Genomic DNA, 26,644 nt, shown 5'->3' on the forward strand with positions numbered 1-26,644 from the left:
AACACAAGCTTACACACTACATGATACTGAATATCTGCAGTCAGGGTTAGTTATAAGCCCCTTTCACACAGTGATACCGGTAAATATCTGGAAAATTTCCGGAACAACTTTACCGGTATATTGAAAAAAGCGCTGTTCACACAGGCGAGGACGTTACGGAAATTTTCCGGAAAAGAGCATTCACACATCCATTCCAAAATACCGGTAAATTCTGACATCATTCACCACAAATGAGCTTTAAACGGCTGCGCTTGTGTTTGTAAACATTTGACTAAATTACAAACTCTGTGGATGATCAATATTGTGAACAACTTTCGCAGGATCACTTTCGCATGTCGAGATTCTCATAATATGTGCGTGTGCAGGCGCTCACAGGCTGTTTTCACAGGCACACGCAAAGCTTGAAGGTAAACAAACAGCGGCTTATCATAAGCATCTCATCGATGATTATTTACACAGTTGGCATTAAGAAGAACATATAAACGTTATCTGACTAACTTCTAGCAGCTAAATGTGTCTGGAAAAATATTCAAAGGCTTTTATTCTCATAAACCGTGCGGACGTGAATGCGTCTGACTGTTGTGATTGGCTAAAGTAGACGTCTCACGTCAGCACGTTCTAGACGTGCACGCGCTCTTTCCGGCAATCTTCCATCTGCATTCACACAGCGCAGCATTCCGGCAAATTACCGGTAATGTTACAACTTCTCTTTCCGGAAAATAGCCAAAACGAATTTACCGGTATTTTCAAAAAGGACCTGTTCACACATACAACCTTTCCGGAAAATTGCCGGTAATTTTCCGGAAAGGTCTGTATGTGTGAAAGGGGCTATTGTCATGATTTTCCTGGGAATAACATTTCTAAGGGAGCTGCTGGCATGGAATTGAAGCAGATTTTGTTAAAAGCCCAAACAATACATAAACATTAAAATTAAATAAAAGAAAACAATGAATTCTGTGTAGTAATACTAGAATAACACAAAGAGAAAGTTCTGACCAACTGAAACATGTAATACTTTATATAAAAGTTCATTTGGTGAAGGCAGCTTAAAGACACCTCTCATATGGAGAACGAAGTCACATGCATTTTCACAGACTTCAACTAATCAAAATATTGATAGTTCTGTGGGTCTCGTCTGTCAAATCTGAGCTTTATCTGTATTCTCTATTGGATTGAGCTCAGGTGATTGGTTGGGCCATTCTACAGCTTGATTTTCTTTCTCTGAAAGCATCTGAGAGTCTCCTTGGCTGTGTTTTGGATCATTATCTTGCTGAAATGTCCACCCTGGGTTCATCTTCATCTTCCTGCTGATGTAGATGTTGGACTGAAGCAGCTGATGTTCATTTACACTGAGGAAGGGCAGAGGCTTGCTGAAGAACTACTGAGAGATTTCAGCTGCTGTCTGGGCTTTCTACGCCTCCCTTTCTTCATGTGTTCAATATTTTTTCCCTGCATTATTTCCTTTTATTACACAGAACTTCGTTTGTAAACTAATTAATAATGTTTTCTTTGTATATAAGGATTTCTTTGGTTGTTCCCAACATCTGGTGATAATTTCAAGTCAAAAGCACCATTAGAAATATGCTTTCTGAGAAAAATGGTGATGTTTTGAATAACTATTTCCCCCTCTTTCTTAGAATTGAGCAATGATCCCTTTTTTAAAAATTGAAATAGAAAACATTCAATTTAAAATAAATAAATAAAAAACTAAGAGGGGAACTTTAGTGTCCCCAAATTTAGTTTGACTTAATAATAATAGACAATAAACAATAAACAAGTTCTTCTGTGTGTGTTTTGTATTCTTTTATTCATTATGTCATGGGTACCAAATGTCCCCACACGTATAGCAATACCAGTAAATGTTGACCATGTTGGAACACTTTTTGGAGTCTCTATGAAGAAAACAAACTGATGTAGCTTTACAAGTGTGTGTGTGTGAGAGAGAGAGTGTGTGTGTGTGTGTCCCACAATGACATCATCTTGCTCTAATGAAATGGAGAGGATCTTACTCTGTCTGGAAACGTTATCTGTGACGCTGGCATTGTCCTCGGAAATATTATCACTCACATCACTGACGTAAGACTCATCATCAGAGGCCTGAGAGAGAGAAAGAGAGAGAGAGAGAGAGAGTGTGTGTGAGAGAGAGAGAGAGAGAGAGAGATGATGTTACTCGCTGTCTTTCATTTTGCGCAGTGCTGACTAACTGTACAGTGTGTGTGTGTGTGTGTGTGTGTGTGTGTGTGTGTGTGTGTGTGTATGTGTGTAAAATGACCTACCGCAGTGCAGTGTGCAAATATACAAACAAACACACTTAAACACACAAATCATGCTGACACAGACGACAGATGACCGATAAACCCCGAACAGAATAAGGCTGCGTTGATATAAAATAAACAGACGCACGCTCTGAAGGCAGAATGAAGATCTTCAATGACTTCCTGATATTATTTAAAGCTTTATAAAAGTAACTTTCCTGACCTATCTAAATGCATTCATGCTCATTCTTTCTTTCTTTTTTTAAGATTTATTTTTGGCCTTTTCTCCTTTATTAAGCGGAGAGGACAGTGTTTCAGACAGAAAGCGAAGTGGGTGAGAGAGAGGGTAGGGACGGGAAATGTCCACAAGCCAGGATTCGAACTCAGGACACCCTGAAGTGCTACTGCACCATATGTCAGCACCCAAACCACAAAGCTATTGCGCTGACGTATTCATGTAATTTCTAAATTGTGTTTGATAAATATTATTAGAATGGTGTTATTTATTAGAATTTATTTATATTTGCTGTCAGCTCCAATTTAAAGCGACCTTCAAATTTAGACTGTATTTATAATTGTAAGAGCGGATCACAGTCATCATCATTGATGACTCAATGTAAAGTTTTGACTTATATCTGATCCCATACTCTTCAGTTATAGGCTCATTAGGGAGCAATAGTTCCATGTCCCATATCCAACGTTTCGGCACCAACTGTAAGAATGGAGATTTAACTACACTCTGTTAGGTTTAAGGCTATCTCTAGTCCAGTGAGCTCCAACCTAATGTGAAAAAATTCACATTTAGGAGATATAAATCTGATATAAACATCCAACGTTTGCAGTTTGTTACTTCCGTCTCATTGGATCAATGTTTTTTTGCTGTCACCTCATACTTCAGTTCCTCATCAAATCTTCTGACCAATCAAATGCTCTCTGGTGTCTAACATGCCCCGCCTCCTTCTTCTCATTGGCTTTTCATTTGATGCGCTTGAGCTCAACCACTCTCACTGGCAGAGCTGTGATAAAACTGTACAGTATTGGCCAGGGCCGGAGTGGGACTCTTTTTCAGCCCTGGAGTTTCAAGCCTCAGACCGGCCCACCTCATTTCCAATTCAGTTTCTAATTACACTATCCCGTCTTTTTTTGAGAAAACAGTTGCTTTAGAACTTTAAATGTTCAACAACCCTTACAGTATTATATGTCTTAACAATAAAAAAAATAAAACAAAAAAAACTCAGATGAGGATCAAACCCGGGTCGGCGGCGTCATAATCTACTGTGCTAACCACTGGACCACAATAGCTTTATATGAAGCACTGCCTCATCTGAGTTATATCATCATTAACCTGCAGGCTGGTTGTATATAAAAAGAGTAGAGCTGTGGTAAAATAATGAATAAGAAGACTGTGGTCAAGTAAATAAATAAATTATTTAAAAAGTGTGACTGCTGAGAGCCACAGATTCTGGAGCTAGGGACACCGGCCCTCGCGGCCAAAAAACGGACCGGCCCACCGGGAATTCTCCCAGTCCTCCCGATTAGCCAATCCTGGCCTGCTATTGGCAGTTTTTTTAAAGGGGGAGGAGCTACCTCATGCCCTGCCCTCGGTTCGAGTTTCAGTTTATATTATGTTAAATTTTGAATAAAATAATGCACTTTTCAAAGCATTTAACAGAACCTTTAATGAATTGCTTATATACAGCAGAGTTCAGAAATAACAGAAATGCATTTAAACTACAGTAACAAGAGCAAAAACCCTATTCTATATCAATGTTTTAGACAATTTACTGAAAAGGGTAATAGGAGATGCAGTATTTAACTTCATCTGGAACTACTTTCATTGCTAAATCAAGCAGAATGCACCAATATTCTCAATACTGTGACTGAAATGTGTATCACTGAATACAGGGGTGTCCAAACTCAGTCCTGGAGGGCCGGTGTCCTGCATATTTTAGTTCCAACCCCAATTAAACACACCTGAACCAGCTAATCAAGCTCTCTAGGTATACTAGAAACTTCCAGGGAGGTGCGCTGAAGGAAGTTGGAGCTAAACTATGCAGGACACCGGCCCTCCAGAACTGAGTTTGGACACCTCTGACTTAATATTAGCAGAACATAGCTTGTTCTTATTTAATTATTTACCTAGCACTAAATGATAGAGCGAATAAAGCTGATCTTGAGGTTAAATGAATGTCTGACTGTCTCATCTAGTCTTTTTTTTCTGTATAATAACAATACTTTGCTAATAATAATCATAATAATTTATGTTGAACATTATAATTGCAGTAAAACACTGTAAAAATGCCTTGCTCTATTAAACATCACTTGGTAACTATTTGATAAAGAATTAAAACTGCGAATAATTTGGCCTGCAACTATAAATAAATAACGTTTTAATAATGTACTTATAAATGCACCAATGCTGCATTTATTTAATAAAAACGAAAGTAGAAAAGTAATGATCAACATACCTCGTTCTCAGATGAGCTTGCGGACAGAAGCACCTCCTGAGCATCGAAGAACTCCGACACCGACTCTGACATGGAGAGTCTGCTCTCGTTTGAGACCTGCTGAGAGAGAGGCAGACCCACATGCAGAGGCTCACAGGCCTGCAACACACACACACACACGCACGCACGCACGCACGCACGCACGCACGCACGCACACACGCACACACGCACACACACACACACACACACACACACACACACATGCCAAATAAGGAGATGTCACATATCTGGTCCAGTCTCATGCATTTGATTGTTATGAATGTGTGGAGCAGAAATCCGTCAGACCTCGTCAGGACTGCTGATGATGTTGACACTGACGACCTGCTCCGACAGGACCGACTCTGAGTGGATCCGGTTCAGACGCGTCTTCAGCTCGGCATTCTGGGACAAGGCCTGGACAGATGAATGTGGAGACGTTCATTTATGTTCAATTAATAACGAACCTTTTTTTCTTTTTATACCAGAAGACAGAACAGTAAAGCTGTTTTCTAAGGTGCCTTATGAAGAAAATCTGGGTATAGCCAGGCATAGCTGAATACTAAGAGTTCAGCATATGGAGATGTGCATACCGTGAGCCTCAGACATCATTGTTTCCTTGTTCTGATGTTAATTACACGAGCATAAAATCCCGATGAATAACAAGCCAATCACAACACAAAGCAGACTGTTGCGTGTTATTCATTAGTACACTATTCTGTCACAGCCATGTCACCCTGCAGTCCAAGAGCGGTTACTCACTGAAGCAGAGCTGAGTCTGGTCAGTGTTCGGATGGGAGACCACATGTGAACACTAGGTTGCTGTTGGAAGTGGTGTTAGTGAGGCCAGCAGGGGGCGCTCAACCTGTGGTCTGCGTGAGTCCTAATGCCCCAGTAAAGTGAAGGGGACACTACACTGTCAGTGGGTGAAGTCTTTCGGATGAGACGTTAAACCGAGGTCCTGACTCTCTGTGGTCATTAAAAATCCCATGACACTCGTGAAAGAGCAGGGTGTCCTGGCCAAAGTCCCTCTATTGGCCCTTACAATCATGACCTCCCAATCCACCAATCAGGCTCTATCACTGTCTCTCCACTCCACCAATAGCTGGTGTGTGGTGAACGCACTGGCACCGTTGTCCTGTGGCTGCCGTCGCATCATCCAAGAGGAGCTGCACACTGGTGGGGGTGTGGAGAGACCCCCCTCATGATTGTGAAGCGCTTTGGGTGTATGAACATACCCAATAAATGCACTATATAAATACACATTACATTACCATTAAAATTTACATGTACTTTAGGTCATGTTCTACATCATCAAAGCTTATATTAAACTTACCATGTATGTGGGACTCTTATTTTGAAAACAGGAAACACAGCAAAGTGACTGAATAACAGTACTATTCGTAAATATGGGTACACCTAGGCATATTTAAATAATAAGAGTTAAGATTCATTAAGATTCAGAATCTCCCCAGAGTGGTAAACTTACTATGTATGTGGGACTCTAATTTTGAAAATCAGAATTTGACACAGCAAAATCAAAGCCACCTGCAGTCTTTTTTTCTATGCAATGTTTATCCATTCTACAGAGATAAATCAGAAGTGTGTGTTGATGGTGGTTATAAAGGTAACAGTAGGTGGTTGGCGGTGCTGACCTGTGATAGGGAGCGGCGGAGGGTAACAATCTGATTTGATTGGCCGGTTTGTTCATGGTCCAGCAGCACCTGCTTGATCTTCTCTTTCTCTATGGCCACAGTGTTGAAGGCAGACTTCAGAAGAGAGTGCACTGCAACACACACACACACACACACACACACACCCAAGTGTAACTCACTGCATACTAACACTAATATCTCATTTTCATAAAACTGTAAGAGAAACAGTGACTCTCACTGTTTAAAAGCACAATGTAGAAAGCTTTTGTTAAAATTATGTTGAAATTTTTGTAGTTTGGGTTTTTTTTTTTTTTGCAGAATTTTTGTTTGCAACTCTATTTCTAAAGATGTTCGGTGACTAAAGTATTATTTGAATAAATATATCTGCTTAATAAATCCGTTTTGTTCAAATGCAGCAAGATATATGACCTATATTCACTGAAAATAGGCCTGGTCGTGAGGGCAGCAGTCTCCAGACTTCCCTCTGCCCAGACATTTCCTCCAGCACCTCCGGGGAGATCCAAAGGTGTTCCCAGGCCATCCGAGGACATAGTCCCTCCAGCATGTCTTGAGTCTTCCCCGAGGCCTCCTCCCAGTGGGACATGCCTAAAACGCCACCCTATGTAGGCGTCCAGGAGGCATTCAAAACAAATGCCCAAACCACCTCAGCTGGCTTCTCTGGATATGAAGGAGCAGCGGCTCTACTCCGAGCTCCTCCTGGGTGTCAGAGCTCCTCATCCAGTCTATAAGAGTGCGCCCTGCCACCCTGCGAAGGAAACTTATTTCGGCCGCTTGTATCTGAGATCTTGTCCTTTTGGTCATGAACCAAAGCTCATGACCATAGGTGAGAGTAGGAACGCAGACTGACGGTAAATCGAGAGCTTTGCCTTTCGGCTCAGCTCCTTCTTTACCACAACTGATCGGTACATCGACCACATTACTGCTGCCGCTGCACCGATCCGCCTGCCAATCTCACGCTCCATCCTTCCTTCACTCGTGATCAAAACCCCAAGATTGACTCCTCCACCTGGGGTAAGGACTTTCCTCCAACCTGGAGATGGCAAACCACCTTTTTTTTGGTGGAGCACCATGGCCTCAGACTTGAAAGTGCTGATTCTCTTCCCAGCCACACTTCGCAGCAAACTACCCAAGTATATACCTATAAGGGTGCGCCCTACCACCCTGCGAAGGAAACTCATTTCGGCCGCTTGTATCCAAGATCTTGTCCTTTCGGTCATGATCCAAAGCTCATGCCCATAGGTGAGAGTAGGAATGTGGACTGACGGGTAAATCAAGAGCTTTGCCTTTCGGCTCAGCTCCTTCTTTACCACAATAGACCGATACATCGACCACATTACTGCTGCCGCAGCACCAATCCGCCTGTCAATCTCACGCTCCATCCTTCCCTCACTCGTGAACAAAACCCCAAGATGCTTGAACTCCTCCACTTGGGGTAAGGACTTTCCTCCAACCCGGAGATGGCAAACCACCTTTTTCCGGTGGAGCATCATGGCCTCGGACTTGGAGGTGCTGATTCTAATCCCAGCCGCATCACACTCGGCAGCAAAATGCCCCAGCGCATGCTGAAGGTACATGTTCGATGAAGCCAACAGAACAACATTGTGAAGAACAGAGATGAAATCCTGTACAAATGTAAACCAATTTCAAGAGGATCACGTGCTTATGATTGATCACAGCTAGTCCTGCATTAGCCAACACATGATTCACCATTCAGACGACTCCTAAGTCACCATAAATAACCTAAGCTGCATATCACAGCCATCTTTGTTTTGAAGAATAACCCCTTCCACCCCTACTCCTCCTCCCTTCTAGATGGGCGGCACGGTGGCCCAGTGGTTAGCACAGTTGCCTCACAGCAAGAACGTCACTGGTTCTAGTCCATACCAGGCTGATCAACATTTCTGTGCGGAGTTTACGCGTTCTCCCCTGTCTCTCGTGGGTTTCACCTGGGTCCCCCAGTTTCCTCCCACCATCCAAAAACATGCGGCTCAAGTTAATTGACTAATCCAAATCAGCGCCATAGTCAGCTCCAAGTCAGTAGTCTTCTCTCAAGAGCGATCACTATCTGTTCATTAGCTACTACAGCAGGGGAGTTCTCCAGATCTACCTGAGCAAACTGACAATTCCATTTCAAGAGCAAAGTAGACCCTGGTGCAGAAAACGAAGTAATGAAGGCTTTTGTTTACCTTTCTGCGCAATGATGCAGAAATCTTCCTGCAGTTTGATGTAGTCGCCGGCGCTGTCGATGCCGTCAGTCAGACGCGTGACGGGGGCCTGGAAATCAGCCAGCTCCGCGCACAGGTTAGGATTGGAGGAGTGGAGGCGCACTTGAGACATGCTTGCACTCAGGGGAACCTGAAACACACACAGACACACACACACTGCAGTGAAATAGAGGAGATCCCTGACAGAAGCTCAGGATCATACAAGCCCAAGAAAATGATCCATTCGGTTGAATGAGGAAAAGACAAACAGACATTGACAAAGACTGAAATGCCAAAAAGCTTGCGCAAGCTGCTGGTAAATCTGGCCAATAGTCTAGTGTGGATGAGAATAGATTAGTTCAATTTCGAGAGCTCACAGACACACAGAAACACATCAGTCAGGTCAAGCAGTGTAAAGCAGCAGGTCGATGGAGAAATGAGGATACTTCACACATCAGAACATGATAGCATATGAAGTGAACATCGGCTGTTAAAGGGATAGTTCACCCATAATGTCCAGGTAATTTACTCATTCACAGGTCATCAAAGATGTAGGTGATTTTCTTCTTCAGTAGAACTTTTAAGAAGATTACAAGAGTTCGCCCTTAGCTAATGATTGATTATAAAGCTTGTTTGGCATGCTTTCCTGGGAGAGAGCTATAACTCGTGAGATCTTCGAGCCCGGGGCTCCCCCCATTGCAGGGCGAGAGGGAAGTCCGAGTTCAGGTAGGTCTCGAGTACTCCCCTGCTTGATAATGTTGGAAATAGAATATAATGCTATGAAGTGTCTATGCTGCCCATTTCGATTTGTCAATTTACTTATGTTACATGTTTTTGGTCTGTGGGAGGAAACCGGAGAGCCCGGTGAAAACCCACGCAAACACGAGGAGAATATACAAACTCTGCACAGAAACGCCGACCTGGCCAGGTAGAGTCCGAGCCGGTGGCATTCTTGCTATGCGACCGTGGTGCTAACCACTAGGCCTCCGTGCTGCCCTGACAAGGAAATGGGAGGAGTAGGGGTGGAAGGGGGGATTCTTCAAGACGAAGATGGCTGAGGTAAGATACTCTGGTTATTTATAGTGGTTAAGGAGTCGTCTGATTGGTAAATCAGAATTGGCTAATGTGGACCAGGTGCTATCAATCATAAGCCCGTGCTCCTCTCGAAATTAGTTTATAAATAAACTTCACTAAGCTGAATGACTCTTGGTGATTCATATAACGGCCATGAATAGTGACACACTCAAATGAGTTCAAATCAGTAGCCATGGTGTCTAATGACACACTGAGGGCATGTGAAGCGAAACCATCGATTCATGTAAAAAAGAAATTGAACATTATTTTCAATATCAGAAGCGTTAATCCACAGCCTGGTCAAACAGATATTGGCGTTGGAGTCTCGTCGCTTTTGCTGACGAAAACGATGGTGCGTGAACTTACAGTAGATGAGAGGTCCTGAGACGCAGTTTGTTGATAGATATTGGTGATTGTGTCACTTTTGTAACTGAAGAAAGAAAGTCACCTACATCGTGGATAAGTAAATTGACAGAAAATGTTCATTTTTGGGTTGAATTATCCCTTTAAATCATCTGTAGGTGTGTTTGTTGAAGTGGAGTTGGTGTAAATAAAGCCCAGCACGCATCCATCTCCTTTTATACTGCAGTAACTGTATGCTATGAATGAAAGGACACAGATACACAAGTTTAGTCCTCTCTATTTTGCTCAACTCACTCAACATCTGATTATCATGCAACTGTGTGGCCATTTATAAAACCTAGGAGCGAATGGCTGCATTGGGTTTGGTCTCTCACATGATCCAACACAAATCATGTGGGAAGGGGCAGTTTTACATTTACCGGGTTGGAGTGGGAATTGCGGGATTTGGCATGCATTTGACCTGGATAAGTACTCCTAAAGTACTAAGAAACTACTCTGTGTTAATCTGACAGAATGAAGTCATGTACATCAAGGATGGCTTGACCGCTGTGTGCTAACTACACATGACTCAATACCAGTTTGTCCACACCAAACGCAGCAATTATCTATTCATCTCAGATGCAGAAAAGCTAGTTCATGCTTTTATGACCTCTAGGTTGGATTACTGCAATGCTCTGTTTGCTGGTTTCCCAGCATCCTCCATTAATAAACTTCAGTGCAAAACGCAGCTGCCAGAGTTCTTACCAGGGTCAAGAAAATATGATCCCCAATCCTCCTTACACTGGCTGTCTGTTAAGTTCTGTGTTAATTATAAAATATTACTTCTCACCTATAAAGCTTTAAATAATCTAGCGTCTGTTTATCTAACAAACCTTCTGTCTCGCTACAATCCAACTTTAAGATCTCAAAACTCAGGGCTTCTAGTAATACCTAGAATAGCAAAGTCTACTAAAGGAGGTCGACGCTTCTCATAATTGTAATTCTTCTTACACTGTATATTGCTCATGTGTGCTGCACAGTGAGCACTTCTTTGTTTGTTTTGTAGAAGTGATGTGTAAAAGCACTTGTCTCGTTTGTTAGGCAGAGCCATCGAGATTCATTATTCATTAAGAGGTCTCCAGGAGTTAGAGTTCACTCTGCTGGGGGAAAGACCACCCCTGAGTCCTGTTTAGAAGATGGATGGAAGATCTGGACACTGCTAGACTGGGCTGTACTTTACATCCTGGTCAATTATTATAGCCTGTAGAAGCCAATGTGGCGCTAGAAGCAAGATCTTGAAAAGACAAGAACAGTGGTCACACTTTATAACAAGAGTCCATTAGTTAAAGGGTCATGGAACCCCCTCGTTTCAGCAGGGTGTTTTCACACCTCTACTTTGGAAAAAGTCAGAAAAGTGGGCGTGTCCGGCTCTGTTTAGAGGGGAGTGTCGGAGGAAGAAAAGTGGGATGGTGTGGGAGTGTCTATTTGGGCACGCGCGAGTTTCAGAGTCAAAACACACACACACACACACAAACACGGGAGAAAGTGATGGTGTTTACATGGACACCTGTAGTCGAATTATTTGCCAAATGATTAAATGGTGGACTTTAACTGCAGTTTGGCTCTTTCATTCAGGGAATTCATTCATGTCCCTCGCGACAAACGAGATATTTGATTCGAGGAACTGCTCTAAGCGTGTATTTTTCATGCAATGTTTGATACCGCACGGCGAATGAGAGAAAAAAACCCTCCACATTTCCCGGAAACTTAGATGCACACGGCAGGTAGTGTCAGAAAGCCGCGTGTGTTATTCCGGTCACTAAATGCGGTGAAATCCTACACGAGGTTAAAGTTTGGTTGTGGTGCTAACATGTTTACACTCGGTGCAATAGTTAACTCAGTTCGATACGAACAAACTGAATAAACAAAGAGCACTGGTCACTCACTTACCAAATCTGTAGAGACAGGACAATCACCAGCAACTAGAGCCGCGTCTTTATTAAGAAGAGACTAAAGAGAATCCGGATCTCAGCGTTTGCAGACGAGAACAGCTCTCAGGTAAACAATAATCTTCCTTAGACACGCAAGTTATTGTTGTCGAGCGTCGCGTACACTGTTAATCCACACGTGACTCCAGCTGCGCTCTCACAGAGAGAAAATGAAAACAAAACTTCACTGCAGCAAACTATAAAAGCAACACTTCACGCTTGTTTTGCCAACACAACGTGGCGTCTCTGTCGTCTAAATACTGTGACAGTAATGAATATTAATGAAGTTGCACAATAGAGCGCGCTGATTGGTTTGAACCAAGCCTTACTCATGCATTAATGCAGCACACTGTAAGACGTAATAAGACTCACTCTGGCACAGACGTCCAGTCTGCACGCTGGAATACACGCTATTATCTCATGACCGTGACGCAGCTTCAAAAATTCGTTTCAAACTGGAAGCACGAATTTGCTTGAAATAACGCAAAAACAACCAATTTACACTTTCCAGTGAAATATAGGTGTCCTAATAGTGTTTTTAGCAGTGTTGGACACATATACCACTGTCAACAGCTTAAAACATGTGTTATGGTGTTTCGTGACCCTTTAAAGCCACAGTATGTACTTTCGGCCACTAGAGGGCGTGTATTCAAAACAAAGGCATAGTTTGATGACTGAGTGGGAGTCTGATGGAATCATGGGAGTTGTTGTCTGTCTTTATCATCTTACTGGACTCCTGCATTTTGGGATATTTTAATAAACAAATCTTACATATTGCGCCTTTAACTATTGAAACCTCATTCTAAAGTGTGACCACAGAAAAAAATACGTACATTATTTACTCACCTGCCTGTTGTTACAAACCTCCATGACTTCTTCAATAATAAGTGTGTATATATTTGAGAGCAAGATGTGAGCAAGCTGACTAAAGGTGAACTTCTGGATACAACTGTAACCCCAGTTCATTACGGCGACCTCACTATGTGGCTCAGTAGTTATTAATAGAGGTTTTAAATAGCAATACAAATTGCAGTTTAGATGTGTAGTCTACAATGCATTGCATTTTAAGAACTGGAGCGACAATCATAACCAGAAGTCTCTTCTAAAAACGTCAGGCTGCCGTCATGTTTTGCAGAGAGAATGTAAAGCAGAAGTGTATGCAAGAGCTGGAGAGACTGCAGAACGGAGATGTGATGATGAAAAAAATACAAGAAAACCTTGCAGTTAGGCTTACTTTAGCACTGTGCGACTGGGGGAGAGACTGGACCTGGGGGAGGACACAAGAGCCAGATACAATTGAACTACACACAGTAACTCACACACACACACATCTCATTAACAAATACGCAGGTCAAACACTGCAGAAAACCACTAATGACTAGTACTAATGACCTGATTAAAGTATGAAAATAAAGGTGGATTTCCAGCAGGTGGCGCAATATTAATGATTTGATTAATGATCAAATAAATGACGCATTCCCACAAAAGCAATGACGCTGCAATGTCCCATTCACCCACACTCTCTCTCAGTCATTGGAGATCCATTATAAACAGAAACGTCCTTTAAACATGGTGTGAGATGCTGCTGGAGACTCAGTTTAAATAGTTAATAATGGATCCGCTGAGTCAAATGTCAGGCCTTCAGAGTGTGTGAGCGCAGCAGGACGTCTCTCTGACACTACGGCTGAGGTTAAGGACTGCAATAATGAGGTTGTGCAGAGGGTAAGTGTGTGTGAAGGTTGAGGGGACGTACACACACACTAACCTCTCCGCACTGAACAGCTGAAGCACTTTGCATGCAGGCACACTCTGGCCTGATTTACACTGCCAGATAAATGTGACCCAATTCAGATTTTTTTTTTTTGCTTAATTCTGACCCTGAAGCACAAAACCAGTGTCCTGCTGCTCGAGTTTAATTTATTTAATAGCCGAAAAAACAGCAGTTTAATAATTCCTTGTTATTGTTTTTTAATAATACAAGATGGAACGGTGGCTCAGTGGTTAGCACTGTGGCATCACAGCAAGAAGCTCACTGGTTCGAGTCCCAGCTGGGGCAGTTGGCGTTTCTATGTGGAGTTTGCATGTTCTCCTATATTGGTGTGGGTTTCCTCCGGGTTCTCCGGTTTCCCCCACAGTCCAAACACATGCACTATAGGGGAACTGATCAACTAAATTGGCCGTAGTGTATGAGTGTGAATAAGAGTGTATGGGTGTTTCCCAGTACCGGGTTGCGGTTGGAAGGGCATCTGCTGCGTAAAACATATGCTGGAATAGTTAAGAGGTTCATTCCGCTGTGGTGACCCCCTGATGAATAAAGCCTGATGGAAAATGAGCCTGATGTGAAAAACACCCCGTGAGTAAACGAGAGCTAGTGACGCAGTGCTTGGTGTTTAGCGTGAACCCAACAATTTGGCTCGTTCCAAGTGTTTTTATTTTTTTTTTAAGATTTATTTTTGGCCTTTATTAGATAGGACAGTATTTAGACAGGAAGCGAAGTTGAAGAGAGAGATGGGGGTAGGTTAAGGAAATGTCCTCGAGGCAGGATTCGAACACGGGACGCCCTGACGTGCTAATGCACTATATCTCAACGCGCTAACCACAAGGCTATTGTGCCGACGGCTCTTTCCCCTTGTTTTGACACACTTTATGCATGTATATGAGCATTTAGGCACAGCTTAAGCTAAAATATGATTTAACATGTGTGTGTTTTGTAAAATCAGCTTTCACGATAAGGTTTTATTAGCTGTCACTAGTATTAACGGATTAATAAACATGAACTAATAATAATACTTGTACAGCATTTATTAATCATAGTTCGACATTTACTAATGCATAATTAAAATCCAAATTGGAGGATAGGTATAACGCAACGATTGTTTTATCTTGATTAATTCAGAGCTGTCAGTTTTTTACTGTGTGTTTTACAGCTTTGTGTTTTTCCAGTAGCATGCACAGTGATGGAAAGAGTAAACAAAAGAAAGGATTATGGGTCCAAAAACAGGATATACAGTTGAAGACTAAAGGATTCACCCTCCTGTGATTTTTAGTTTCTTTCTCAAATATTTTGCAGATGATGTTGAATAGATTCAGGAGTTGTTCACAGTGTTTCCTCTAATATTTGTTCTTCTGGAGAAAGTCTTATTTGTTTTATTTTGGCTAGAATAAAAGCAGTTCTTAATAGTTTTAGCACCATTTTAAGCTCAATATTATTAGTGTTGGATTGTCTCCAGAACAAACCACTGTTATACAATGACTTGCCTAATTACCCTAACTTTACCCTAATTACCCTAGTGAAGCCTTTACATGTCACTTTAAGCTGAACACTAGTGTCTTGAAGAATATCTAGTCTAATAATATGTGCTGTCATCATGACAAAGAGAAAATAAATCAGTTATTAACACTATTATGTGCAGAAATGTGTTGAAGAAATGTTAAACAGAAATTGGGAAATATAAAGGGTTGCCACCCGTCCCTTGAAATACAGAATCGTCCCGTATTTAAGAAAGAAATTGCGCGCCCCGTTTTGAATCAATACAGGATGGGTTTTGTCCCGTATTTTTATAATACTTTAAAAGTAGCTTTTCATGCAAATCATCCCACAAGCATTTACTGAATATGCCTCATGTCCTACTTTTGATTGGGTAATACTTGATGTCATCGCTAGTTTGATTGGTCTTTGTCCAGTGAGGAGGGCGGGTCTTCTAAGCAGAGTCTGTCAAGTCTTGACAGAGATTAATGGCAGATGCTTCTCCAGGTAACCCGCCGCGTCTTAAAGTTTCACAGTTTAAACGCAATCGACTGCAAAAGTACCGCAGAGAGTGGGAGGAAACAGATACCTGGCTGCAGAGTGTTACTATTAAGTAATACTATACTTAATACTATTACTATTACTATTAAGTATGAGGAATTATTATTAAGCTACTGCACGATTTGTCGGAGAGCGTTCTCTGTGGCCCATGCGGTCTGTGGGACAACATGCCTCTGCAGAGCAGCATTCCCGCAGTGACAGCTCGCAAAAATCAAAGCAGTCAGACTGTTCTCCGTGCCTCTCTCCCGAAGCAGACATGGTAATGACAGTGACCTAGCCTGGGAAAATATAGCTTTTTTTTGTAATTTACTGTTTTCTACATGAAATAAAGAACAGTCTGTGAAAAAAAAAAATAAAAAAAATTAATAATAATAATAATGATAATAATATATGTATTTAATATTAACTGAGTAAAACAATGTCAACAACTGAAATCACAGGGAAATTAATGGCTACAGTCAAACATTATCTCAGAATTAGATGTGGCCTGGTTTTCACACTGGGTCACAAATTGTAATTTGTAAAAATTTTGTAAATACAATGTAAGTGGATCATATTCCAATGCAATATTATGATTTGTTTGTTAAGGTTAAGTCAGGCACATAAGCATTAATGGGGGGGTAAACCCTAGGAACATATATATATATATATATATATATATATATATATATATATATATATATATATATATATATATATATATATATATATATATATATATATATATATATATATATATAAATACAGGAGGGCTGATAATTCTGACTTCAACTGTAGGTAACAAATGAGAATTAAGGAGCCTGAATTGTGTCAGTAAGTAAAACCAGTGAGCAAGAAGAATAACTGCAGCCTACAAACTGCATTCAGCACAGATTTACAGCACCGCTAGCTGATTAGCATAATTCCAGATGCTAAACTGATGCAGACGGCATGATAAATGACCAATAACTACAAGTGAACTGTCCTCGGTGTTGATTGTGGGTGTCTTGAAGATGTACCTGCTGCTGCAATTTTGCATCTTTGCTGACACTTTTAGTCCTCCATCTTCTGCTGACGCGCTTTTCTTTCTTTGACAAGTCTACACAGTTACTCTAGAGTACATGGACACATACATATATACACACACACACACACACACACACACACACACACACACACACACACAAACACACACAAACACGCACACACACACAGCAAAGGGGTGAGAGGGTTAATAGCAGAAAGTGAAGCACTGAATCTGTCAGCAGCAGAAGATGAGATGTTGTGAATGTGTGGTGAGTACACTGGCTTCATTATATGAGCAGAGGTAATGAGAATGACATCTGAGCAAATAGAAATGAAATTTAAGGAAAAATTACGATGGTGTGTGTGTCTGAGGTGCTGAATTTAGCTTGAGGCTGAGGATGTCTAAATCTGTGCTACAGTATTATGAACTAATGATGTCAAACGATTAATCAAAACTAATATAAAAGTTGCATGTGTGATACATACATTTAATATATATATATATATATATATATATATATATATATATATATATATATATATACTATACTTCTAGCTGATCATTTGGTATCAGAAGTATCTTATATAAAATGCAAAGGCCTCTAGATGACGCTTATTTTACCACAATAAAATATGATCATGCCTTGATTTTGAATGATTTCATTAGGACAGTATGGTCTGACTTTAAGAAGTATATATATGTATAATACTCGCCGTCCCCTTTATTAGGTACACCTGTCCAACTTCTTGTTAACGCAATTTTCTAATCAGCCAATCACATGGCAGCAACTCAATGCATTTCGGCATGTAGACATGGTCAAGACAATCTGCTGCAGTTCAAATCGAGCATCAGAATGGGGAAGAAAGAGGATTTAAGTGACTTTGAACATGACATGGCTTTTGGTGCCAGACGGGCTGCTCTGAGTATTTCAGAAACTGCTGATCTACGGGGATTTTCACGCACAACCATCTCTAGGGTTAACAGAGAATGCTCATACAAAGAGGAAATATCCAGTGAGCGGCAGTTCTGTGGGCGCAAATGCCTTGTTGATGCCAGAGGCCAGAGGAGAATGGCCAGACTGGTTCCAGCTGATAGAAAGGCAACAGTAACTCAAATAAGCACTCGTTACAACCGAGCTCTGCAGAAGAGCATCTCTGAACACACAACACGTCCAACCTTGAGGCGGATGGGCTACAGCAGCAGAAGACCACACCGGGTGCCGCTCCTGTCAGCTAAGAACAGGAAACTGAGGCTACAATTCACACAGGCTCACCAAAACTGGACAATAGAAGATTGGAGAAACGTTGCTGCTCTGATGAGTCTCCATTTCTGCTGACACATTCAGATGCTCGGGTCAGAATTTGGCCTCAACAACATGAAAGCATGGATCATCCTGCCTTGTATCAGCGGTTCAGGCTGGTGGTGGTGGTGTAATGGTGTGGGGGAGATTTTCTATGGGTCCATTAGTACCAATTGAGCATCAACGCCACAGCCTACCTGAGTATTGCTGCTGACCATGTCCATCCCTTTATGAGCACAGTGTCTCCATCTTCTGATGGCTACTTCCAGCAGGATAACGCAGCATGTCATAAAGCTCAATCATCACAGACTGGTGTCTTGAACATGACGAGGAGTTCACTGTACTCAAATGGCCTCCACAGTCACCAGAGCTCAATCCAATAGAGCATCTTTGGGATGTGGTGGAACGGGAGATTGGCATCATGGATGTGCAGCCGACAAATCTGCAGCAACTGTGTGATGCTATCATGTCAATATGGAGCAAAATCTCTGAGGAATATTTCCAGTAGCTTGTTGAATCTCTGCCGTGAAGGACTAAGGCCTAAGGACTAATAAAGTGGCCAGTGAGTGTGTATTTATATATATATATATATATATATATATATATATATATATATATATATTCCCACAATCCTCATATCTGTCAGATTACAGCTCAAACACATGTCTCTCCTAATCCAGAAGTGTTTCTTCATCATTATGAGGGTGTAAGGTCATATTATGATTAAGGGTTTGCACAACTGCTCATAGTCAGTGAGTCTTGCAGAATAGGTGTAGACTTTCTCTGACTTGCACAAACCACTGAAGCGCCATTTTGAACAGCTGGAACTAAAGGATGAACCAATGTAAACAGATCAGACAGAACATCAGGTCTGTGTGTGTGTGTGTATGTGTGTGCGTCAGAGACATCAGGCTTGTGCAGGTCTGCAGTGTAAATGCAGCCAAAGCGAAACACAACCTGTCTGTAACTCAATCTGTGCTAACATACAGCACGACACACCACAAACACTACTCAATACTGAGATCCGGGCTAACACTGTGTCTGTGTGTGTATTTGGGTGAATCTGTTTGTCTTAGTGTGTGTGTGTGTGTGTGTGTGTGTGTGTGCGCATGTTGTCTTTTATCTATATGTGATTGTGTCTGTTTGCGTGTGTCTGTATCTATGTGTGTGTGTGCGCATGTATGTGTGTATGTGTGTGTTTGTCTGTTACATGTGTGTGTTTGTGTCTGCATGTGCACTTGTGTGTGTGTCTGTTTGTTTGTTTGTGTATGTGAGTGTGTCTGTTGTCTGTCTGCATGCGTCTGTGTGTGTGTGTGTGTGTGTGTGTGCACCTGCATGTCAGTGAAGTTGGGAGCTGACTGTGTCCTCTGTAAGATCTCCAGACTCTGCAGAAGTTGATTCAGCTCTAAAAGACTGGACTGGCAGTAGGCGAGCTCTGAAACGCACACACAGATATTCTTCAAGACACTTCTATACAGCTTAAAGTGACATTTAACTAGGTTAATTAGGGTGAAGTTAGGGTAATTAGGCAAGTCATTGCATAAAGGCTCGTACACACTGGGACGCTTTTCATTTGCGTTTATCGTCAGTGTTTTTCAAGACGTTTTTCCATATTCAAACCCAAGCGATTTTCACTGGCGTCAAGCAGAAGAGTGTGCAGAATCACTCCTTGACGTTAGATGGCGCTACACAACTTCAAACCTCTGACAGCCGCTTGTAACACAGAAGAAGACAGAAAGTTGACACGCCTGTTGTTATGGATGGTTCAAGCAGCAGCTCTAGCGATGAAGAAATGATTATTGTTCAGCAGAGCAATAAGCAGCTCCACGTTCATATCGCCTCTGGGCATCTTCTTCAATGTGCGCTCGCATTGACAGTTTAGCTCTTGAGCGCCTCCAAGTGCTGTTTACAGTAACTTCAGCAGCTCCGTGCACGTGAACAAAAGTGCCGATCTGATTGGTGGAGAAGGTTTTGACTCGGCGTGTCCAAACAAAAAAACGAGCATGAGGCGTTTCCTAAAAAATGATGATTTTATGCCTGCCTTTTTGCGCGTTGGTGTGCACGATCACATTGTCGCCCTTTATTTAGTCACGAGGCGTTAAACGTTGACAAAAAATGCGAGAAAAAAAGCGTCCCGGTGTGCACGGGCCTCAACAGTGGTTCGTTCTGGAGACAATCTAAAACTAATATTGCTGAAGGGGGCTAATAATATTGACCTTAAAATTGATTTAACACAATTAGAAACTGCTTTCATTCTAGCCGAAATAAAACAGATAAGACTTTCTCCAAAATAACAAATATTAGAGGAAACACTGTGAAGAATTCCTGAATCTGTTCACCATCATTTGGGAAATATTTGACAAAGACAAATAAATAAAAAATGTATTTATAATTATAAATTAATCACAGGAGGGCGAATAATTCTGACTTCAACTGTATTGATCTTGTACAGATACAGTATGATAACATCTGTATGATGATGATGATGTTACCTTCTGCACATTTGTCCATCTCCTCTGACTCCTGCAACCAGGCTGCCACTTTACTCTGCCCGTTACTGCAGGACGGCGGCAGCTGCCAGGGAAAACTACTGGGTTTACCCTGCTGAACACACACACACACACACACATTGGTTTTTGTGATTCATGGGGTACTGTCAGGAAACCTTTATAATCATCCTAAGAGATTTTTTGCAAGCTTTTAACCAACCCAGGCTCATTCTGAAACGTATTCCTGTGGACGTTTCTGGAGGCAAGGAGTTATGTAGACGGAGGTACGTATAGCTAGATTTAATTTTTTAAGCGAACGCTATGGGGCGGTGTGACGGCGCTCCTTTTCGCGCATACCTCCATGTGGAGGACTTTCCCGCCGCAACCAGTTCATCCAGTTAGCTCGGCGTGTACGTTGGCGGACTTGAGACGCAGAGAGGAGCTGACCACGACGACGACTGGGTTCGAGTCCGGGGAAGAGCGGTTCCAGAAAACAGGTAAGACAAAAACAGAATCCAAAAAATAAAGTAAACAAGTGAATAACAGTGTGGAAAAATCTGAAAGCGCGATAAAAATCAGACAAGGGCTTTTCTTTTTCTGGACGGCTTTTGTAAATTGTCGGTTGGGTTTAAGAAAGTAAGCGAGCGTTGATACGAGCCAGTAAAATTGGTTGGGTTCAGGGAAGGAGGAGGGTGGGTCAGCCGATTGGTCAGTCGCCCAGTCAATCATTTAGCAAGTCGGACAGACAGCGGCCTCTGGTGGGTTGGCACAAGAACAGCAGGCACGAACGGCACTCGCGAGACATTTAAGATGCAAAAAAGCACACACAGCGGCCTCTTGCGGATTTGCGAAAACAAAAAGTGCAAAAAAACGTACCTCCCCAGACGTATTTTATATTTTTCAGGACCACACTCGAAACAAAGGGGTAAGAAAACAAGAAAACTTCCCAGAATACGCAATACAAGAAATGGATAAGGATTACAATGGAAATGGATCTACAATACGAGAAATGCTCAAATAAAAACAGCTAAATTTGGCGATCTATAATACCTAATCATAACTCCTGTACAGCAGTCCCACAACATTCTGGCACTCGATGACACTCGAATACCCTGTCAGAAGAGTCTAGTGGCTGGGAATGGCCACTGTGTAAATGCACAGTACAGGTACGATCTTATCGCCACATTAGATCATCATGATAACATGATATGTGCCTTCAGTGATCTCCTGAAGACAAATACCAAAAAATAGCACAACTGGAATCACTACAGCACTCGCCATCATCTGATCTCATATGAAGCAAGAGCTCACGATGACATATGATGATGTAGTGCAGTCCCAATTCTTAGGGGTAAATTTTGAAGCCCTTCCCCATCACACTTGGTTTCTAGGGCCAAGGAGAAGGGGTACAAAAATAGAATTGGAATTGGGCCTAAATACACCCACTCCTGAAACCCAGAGCATGCACAGAAGTGGAGGGCGAGAGAGAGAGAGAGAGAGTGTGAGTGAGTGACCTTCTTAGGGTGTGTGCTGGACGGGGTGTTCTGGGGAGACTCGGCACCAGCAGACGGAGGGAAGGTTCGTAGCGTAGCGTCCCGAGGAGAGCGAACGATCTCATTCTGCCGGAACAGACGATGGTGACGCAGCTTACACACCCAGAGGTCAAACACATCTGGAGACTTCACCTTCAGGAGACACACACACACACACACACACACACACACAAATCAGAGACAGACACAATAACATGAACACAATCATTCCACTGACGCTACACACGGCTATTAGACAAAACCATCAAATGGAATAAAACTGCTGTCATAAATATTTTGTGCGTAAATAAATTTCACGCATCTGTAATTATAAAATCGTAAAGGAAAATGGAGCGTACTCGTAATTTTACGAGAGTACAATTCCAAAATCTGCAATTAGAACAGACACAGATGCAACATTTTCTTTGTCTTTTTGTAAAGGACTGATAAATTTACGATGGGTGTACTTTACAAACACGAAATACAGTTTCACCGCGGACACAAAGACCTGATTACGAGTATGAATCAAACAGCGACACTCTGTCAAAATTACGTCAACGCTGCCACAGCCATTAATAAACAATCGAGAGCTACCGATCACAACAGTGTGCTTGATGGGCACTCGAGCTCCCACACACCGGCTCAGGTAAGACTTTTGTTATTCCCTCTTTGAGAAATGTCCGTCTGGAGCTGTAATAAAGGTGCAGACTTAATAAGGGTTTCTTGGACATCTTACAGAATCAAAATTAAGAACGGGCCGAGGATAGTGAGCATAATGTAAGGGCCTACTCACTCTATGCCATCCGTACCGTGCCCAGGCCCGTTTCCCGTTTGAGAAGTGTGAGTGCGCTGAATCAGGCTCAAGCACGGTTCACTTGGCCGGCCCTGGCCCGGTTGAAGAGATGTGCCTGAGCGCGGTTCACTTTCGGCTTTGGCACGGTACGCTTGTGTGTGAGTGCAAAACGCCCGAAACTGAAAGCGAGACGTGACTTTAAGAAACCGTTTCATATGGATTTATTAATCATTCTTACTGTTCAGTGAACGCAAACTGCCGTAGTTTATTTAATACACAAACCCCTCACTGCACCACAGCTGCGCGACTTCAGCAGACCTCCTCATCCCTGCAGCACGAGAGCTTTATGATTGTTTATGAGCGCTTAAAGTGGCGGATCTATTTGGTAAAATATCTGACTGCGTGTCACCGCATCCCGAAGGACTGTTTGGCGAAATATTTGACTGCATATCAAACAACTGAAAGGATATAACTAGAGAAATCTCCACTGTGCTGCTGAGTGAGAGAGCGCTTCTCACTGAACAGCGCAGCAGCGATGACGTAAGCGTGCCCAGGGCCAATTGTATGTGAGTGCGGGTCGTCAGGGGAGACGGGAGGGGGGCAAGCGTGCTTTGGCATGGTTCAAGGCAACTGTACATAGTGCGAGTACGGCCTAAGTTAACGTTACAGGCAGTGAGCGCAGAATTCCTCAGTGAATCACCTAACGGTGTTTAACTATAACATGATATCTGTTCTGAGCAAGGTGTTATTAAGTAGTCGCTAGGGTGTTTTGAGTGACTGCTAAGGTGTACTGAGTCATAGCACAGTCTACAGCTGTGTCTCATTTCAGAGGCTGCATCCTCCAAAGGATGCATTTGAAGTGCGCTGTCATTGTAGCGCGACGAAGGCTGTCTCATTTCAAAAAAATTTGAAGGTTCCTTCAAACACAGCCTCTAAATGCATCCTTCGTTTCCCAAGTAATGAAGGACATAATCGGTTGATCCTTCGCGGCCTCACACACACACACACACACACACACACCTTCAGATGGTAAATGTGCTCCTCTGTGTCCAGGTCGATGCGGCGAGCTCGTTTCTTGATGGACATCACAGACAGACCCACATCTATACTGCCATGAAGCTTTCCTTTCTGAATCTGACACACACACACACACACACACACACACACATTAGTTAACATGAACAAACATTTGTTAATCATAATTCAACATTAACTAATGCATTATTAAAACACAAATCATGACTAAACATCACTGACAGCATCATTCATCTATCATCAACAAAGATGAATAAACACTGTAATAAAGGTGTTCTCCATTGTATTTTTCACGTTAATAAATGCATTAACTACATGCTGATGTTGTAAAGTTCTGTCATTTTATTCATAATTATTTGTAATTATTCCTATTTAAATGAAGGGTTTCATTGGCAGAACTACTAAACAAACAGCTGAATATGTTTGTGGACAACTACACATTTTCACTCACATCGACTGGAGATTTGGAGTACTTCAGGATGCCGTTATCCAGGACGAAGAAACGCTGCGGAGAAGAAGAGAGGAGGAAATATTACAATCAATATTCACAATAAACAAGCAGATCACAAAGAGGAAAACGGAGGAAAAGCAAGCCCATGAATATTTCAGTTATGTGAATGTGCACAGGGTGATTCCCAGCACTGGAAGGGCATCCGCTGCAAAACACGTGCTGGATAAGTTGGCGGTTCATTCCGCTGTGGAGACCCCTGATTAATAAAGGGACTAAGCCGACAATAAAATGAATGAATGCACAGGGTGGCTCAGTGGTTACCATTGTGGCCGTACAACAAGAAGTTTGCTGGTTCAAGTCCCGGCCGGGTCAGTTGGCATTTCTGTGTGGAGTTTGCATGTTCTCCCCGTGTTGGTGTGGGTTTCCTCCACAGTCTAAACACATGCGCTATAGGGGAACTGGAGAAACTAAATTGGCCGTAGTGCCTGTGAGTGTGTGCAAGAGTGTGTGAGTGTTTCCCAGTGATGGGTTGCAGCTGAAAGGGCATTCACTGTGTAAAACATATGCTGAAAAAGTTGGCGGTTCATTCCGCTGTGGCAACCCCTGATTAATAAAGGAACTAAGCCAAAAAGAAAATGAATGAATCAATAATATATTATAAAGGAGGAGGAGGTGGGGTGTATGGGGTTGGTATGCCGAGGGTGGGAATGAGTGTTTCCCAGAGCTGGGTATGCCAGAATAGTTGGCGGTTCATTCCGCTGTGGTGACCTCTGATAAATAAGGGACTAAGCCGAAGGAAAATAAACGAATGGTTGGTGACCACTGACCTTGTGCCAGCCCTTCAGAGGCCACTTCCTCTTCTTCAGCATGAAGCCTTCGTGCTTCTCGGGCCGCTGCACATGAGTCTGTCCAATCCTCAGACCCTCGATGATCTCCCAACTGTCCGGCTCCTACAACACACACAAACACTGAGAATGAGGAGCAGCGCACGGTGGATGGACACACCCCTTCACTCTCCATATGCACCAGACACCTTCTAAAGCGGGTCGCACACCACATACACCGCTCAGACACGGCGCGCACATGACCGTTGGAAGTATCACGAACCAGACGCGCACATTCGCGTGCTATTTAAAATGAACGTATTCAGATGGCGCTCTGTGGCGTGGCAGAAATACGAACAGTGTTCTAAGTCCTAGCTGAGGATGCCCGCCGACTTGCGGCGCCAGTGTGTGTATCCTGATAGAAATCTATGTTTATAATTCTAAAATGCATGGTGCTGCATGGCGCGACGCAAAGCAGGCGCTGCCATGTGATTGGCTGATTAGAAATTTGAGTTAACAAACAGTTGGACAGGTGTACCTAATAAAGTGGCCGGTGAGTGTACGCTGTAAGCACAGGTGAATCTGCTCATCAGAATGCAGATGGTCACCTTGGTAAACAGCACCAATTAGTCCATGCTAATGACAACTAACACTCTGCTCTCGCCATCGCCATGGCAACAGCCGAGAGAGGTGAGGTTTATTTACCCTCTTCCCGAAGTGTATTAATCAGTATTCGTCTGTATTGATCAGCACTCTCACACGAGCCGTCATGACATTTTAGCACCGCTCCTGACATCAATGCAAAACAAATGGTCACTTATTTTAATCTGTGCATGAAAGTATTGTTATTTACAGTTATTCGGTCTAAACACTCTATCAGACCACATAGGGAGGCTCAGAAAATAACGGTACTAATAAATGCTTATGTAATATGCTTATATCCATGCCTAAAATCAGATGGTTCATCTTTTAGAAAGCATTAAAGTCAGCATGAATTAAACTGTGTAATGTTTATTTTACTCACCCACATAGCAAAATTTCTCTGGCCCAGCTCTGGCCCACACAATCAGGTTTTGCGCAGTGAATTACGGTACATGACTGGACCAAATCTGGCTTCCAGACAAGGGCCAAACACAGACCATATCTGGGCCAAGTCTCAGCCAAGTTAATAACTCATAACTGGGCCTGAACTGGGCCAGATAGGTTGGTGTGTCACGATGGCAATGAAATTGATAAACCCATGGAGTGATGCGCTTTAGGCACACTATGGGCACGCTTTTTCTCAAAGTGACCTGATTGGTAGAATTTTTTTTCTTTACTCAAAAATGATTTTAGTGTATTTTAAATGTGGGTCAAGACTGGCCAAACTCACATGGCCCACTT

At 42.5% G+C, this 26,644-nt stretch overlaps 1 protein-coding gene across 7 annotated transcripts in view; it reads right to left on the reverse strand.

Moving 5' to 3' along the window:
- The window catches only part of osbpl6 (oxysterol binding protein-like 6), a 70,339-nt gene that overhangs the window by 15,232 nt on the left and 28,463 nt on the right, over nucleotides 1-26,644 (reverse strand). The window contains exons 3-15 of one of the 7 annotated variants that reach the window (NM_001442307.1): nucleotides 25,265-25,387; nucleotides 24,438-24,491; nucleotides 23,972-24,085; nucleotides 22,141-22,311; nucleotides 20,630-20,738; nucleotides 19,469-19,572; nucleotides 16,830-16,922; nucleotides 13,258-13,290; nucleotides 8,602-8,770; nucleotides 6,395-6,525; nucleotides 5,049-5,156; nucleotides 4,724-4,861; nucleotides 2,010-2,097 (exon numbers count right to left, since the gene is read on the reverse strand). In NM_001442307.1, coding sequence (NP_001429236.1) covers nucleotides 2,010-2,097; nucleotides 4,724-4,861; nucleotides 5,049-5,156; nucleotides 6,395-6,525; nucleotides 8,602-8,770; nucleotides 13,258-13,290; nucleotides 16,830-16,922; nucleotides 19,469-19,572; nucleotides 20,630-20,738; nucleotides 22,141-22,311; nucleotides 23,972-24,085; nucleotides 24,438-24,491; nucleotides 25,265-25,387 — 1,435 coding nt within the window. Of the gene's footprint in view, nucleotides 1-2,009; nucleotides 2,098-4,723; nucleotides 4,862-5,048; nucleotides 5,157-6,394; nucleotides 6,526-8,601; nucleotides 8,771-13,257; nucleotides 13,291-16,829; nucleotides 16,923-19,468; nucleotides 19,573-20,629; nucleotides 20,742-22,140; nucleotides 22,312-23,971; nucleotides 24,086-24,437; nucleotides 24,492-25,264; nucleotides 25,388-26,644 lie in introns of all 7 variants that reach the window. The other 6 variants (NM_001442306.1, XM_087265751.1, NM_001127405.2 and 3 more) reach the window with 6 other exon arrangements.

The sequence above is a fragment of the Danio rerio genome, chromosome 9, assembly GCF_052040795.2.
Source record: "Danio rerio strain M-AB ecotype USA chromosome 9, GRCz13ab, whole genome shotgun sequence".
In the NCBI taxonomy this organism is placed as follows: domain Eukaryota; kingdom Metazoa; phylum Chordata; class Actinopteri; order Cypriniformes; family Danionidae; genus Danio; species Danio rerio.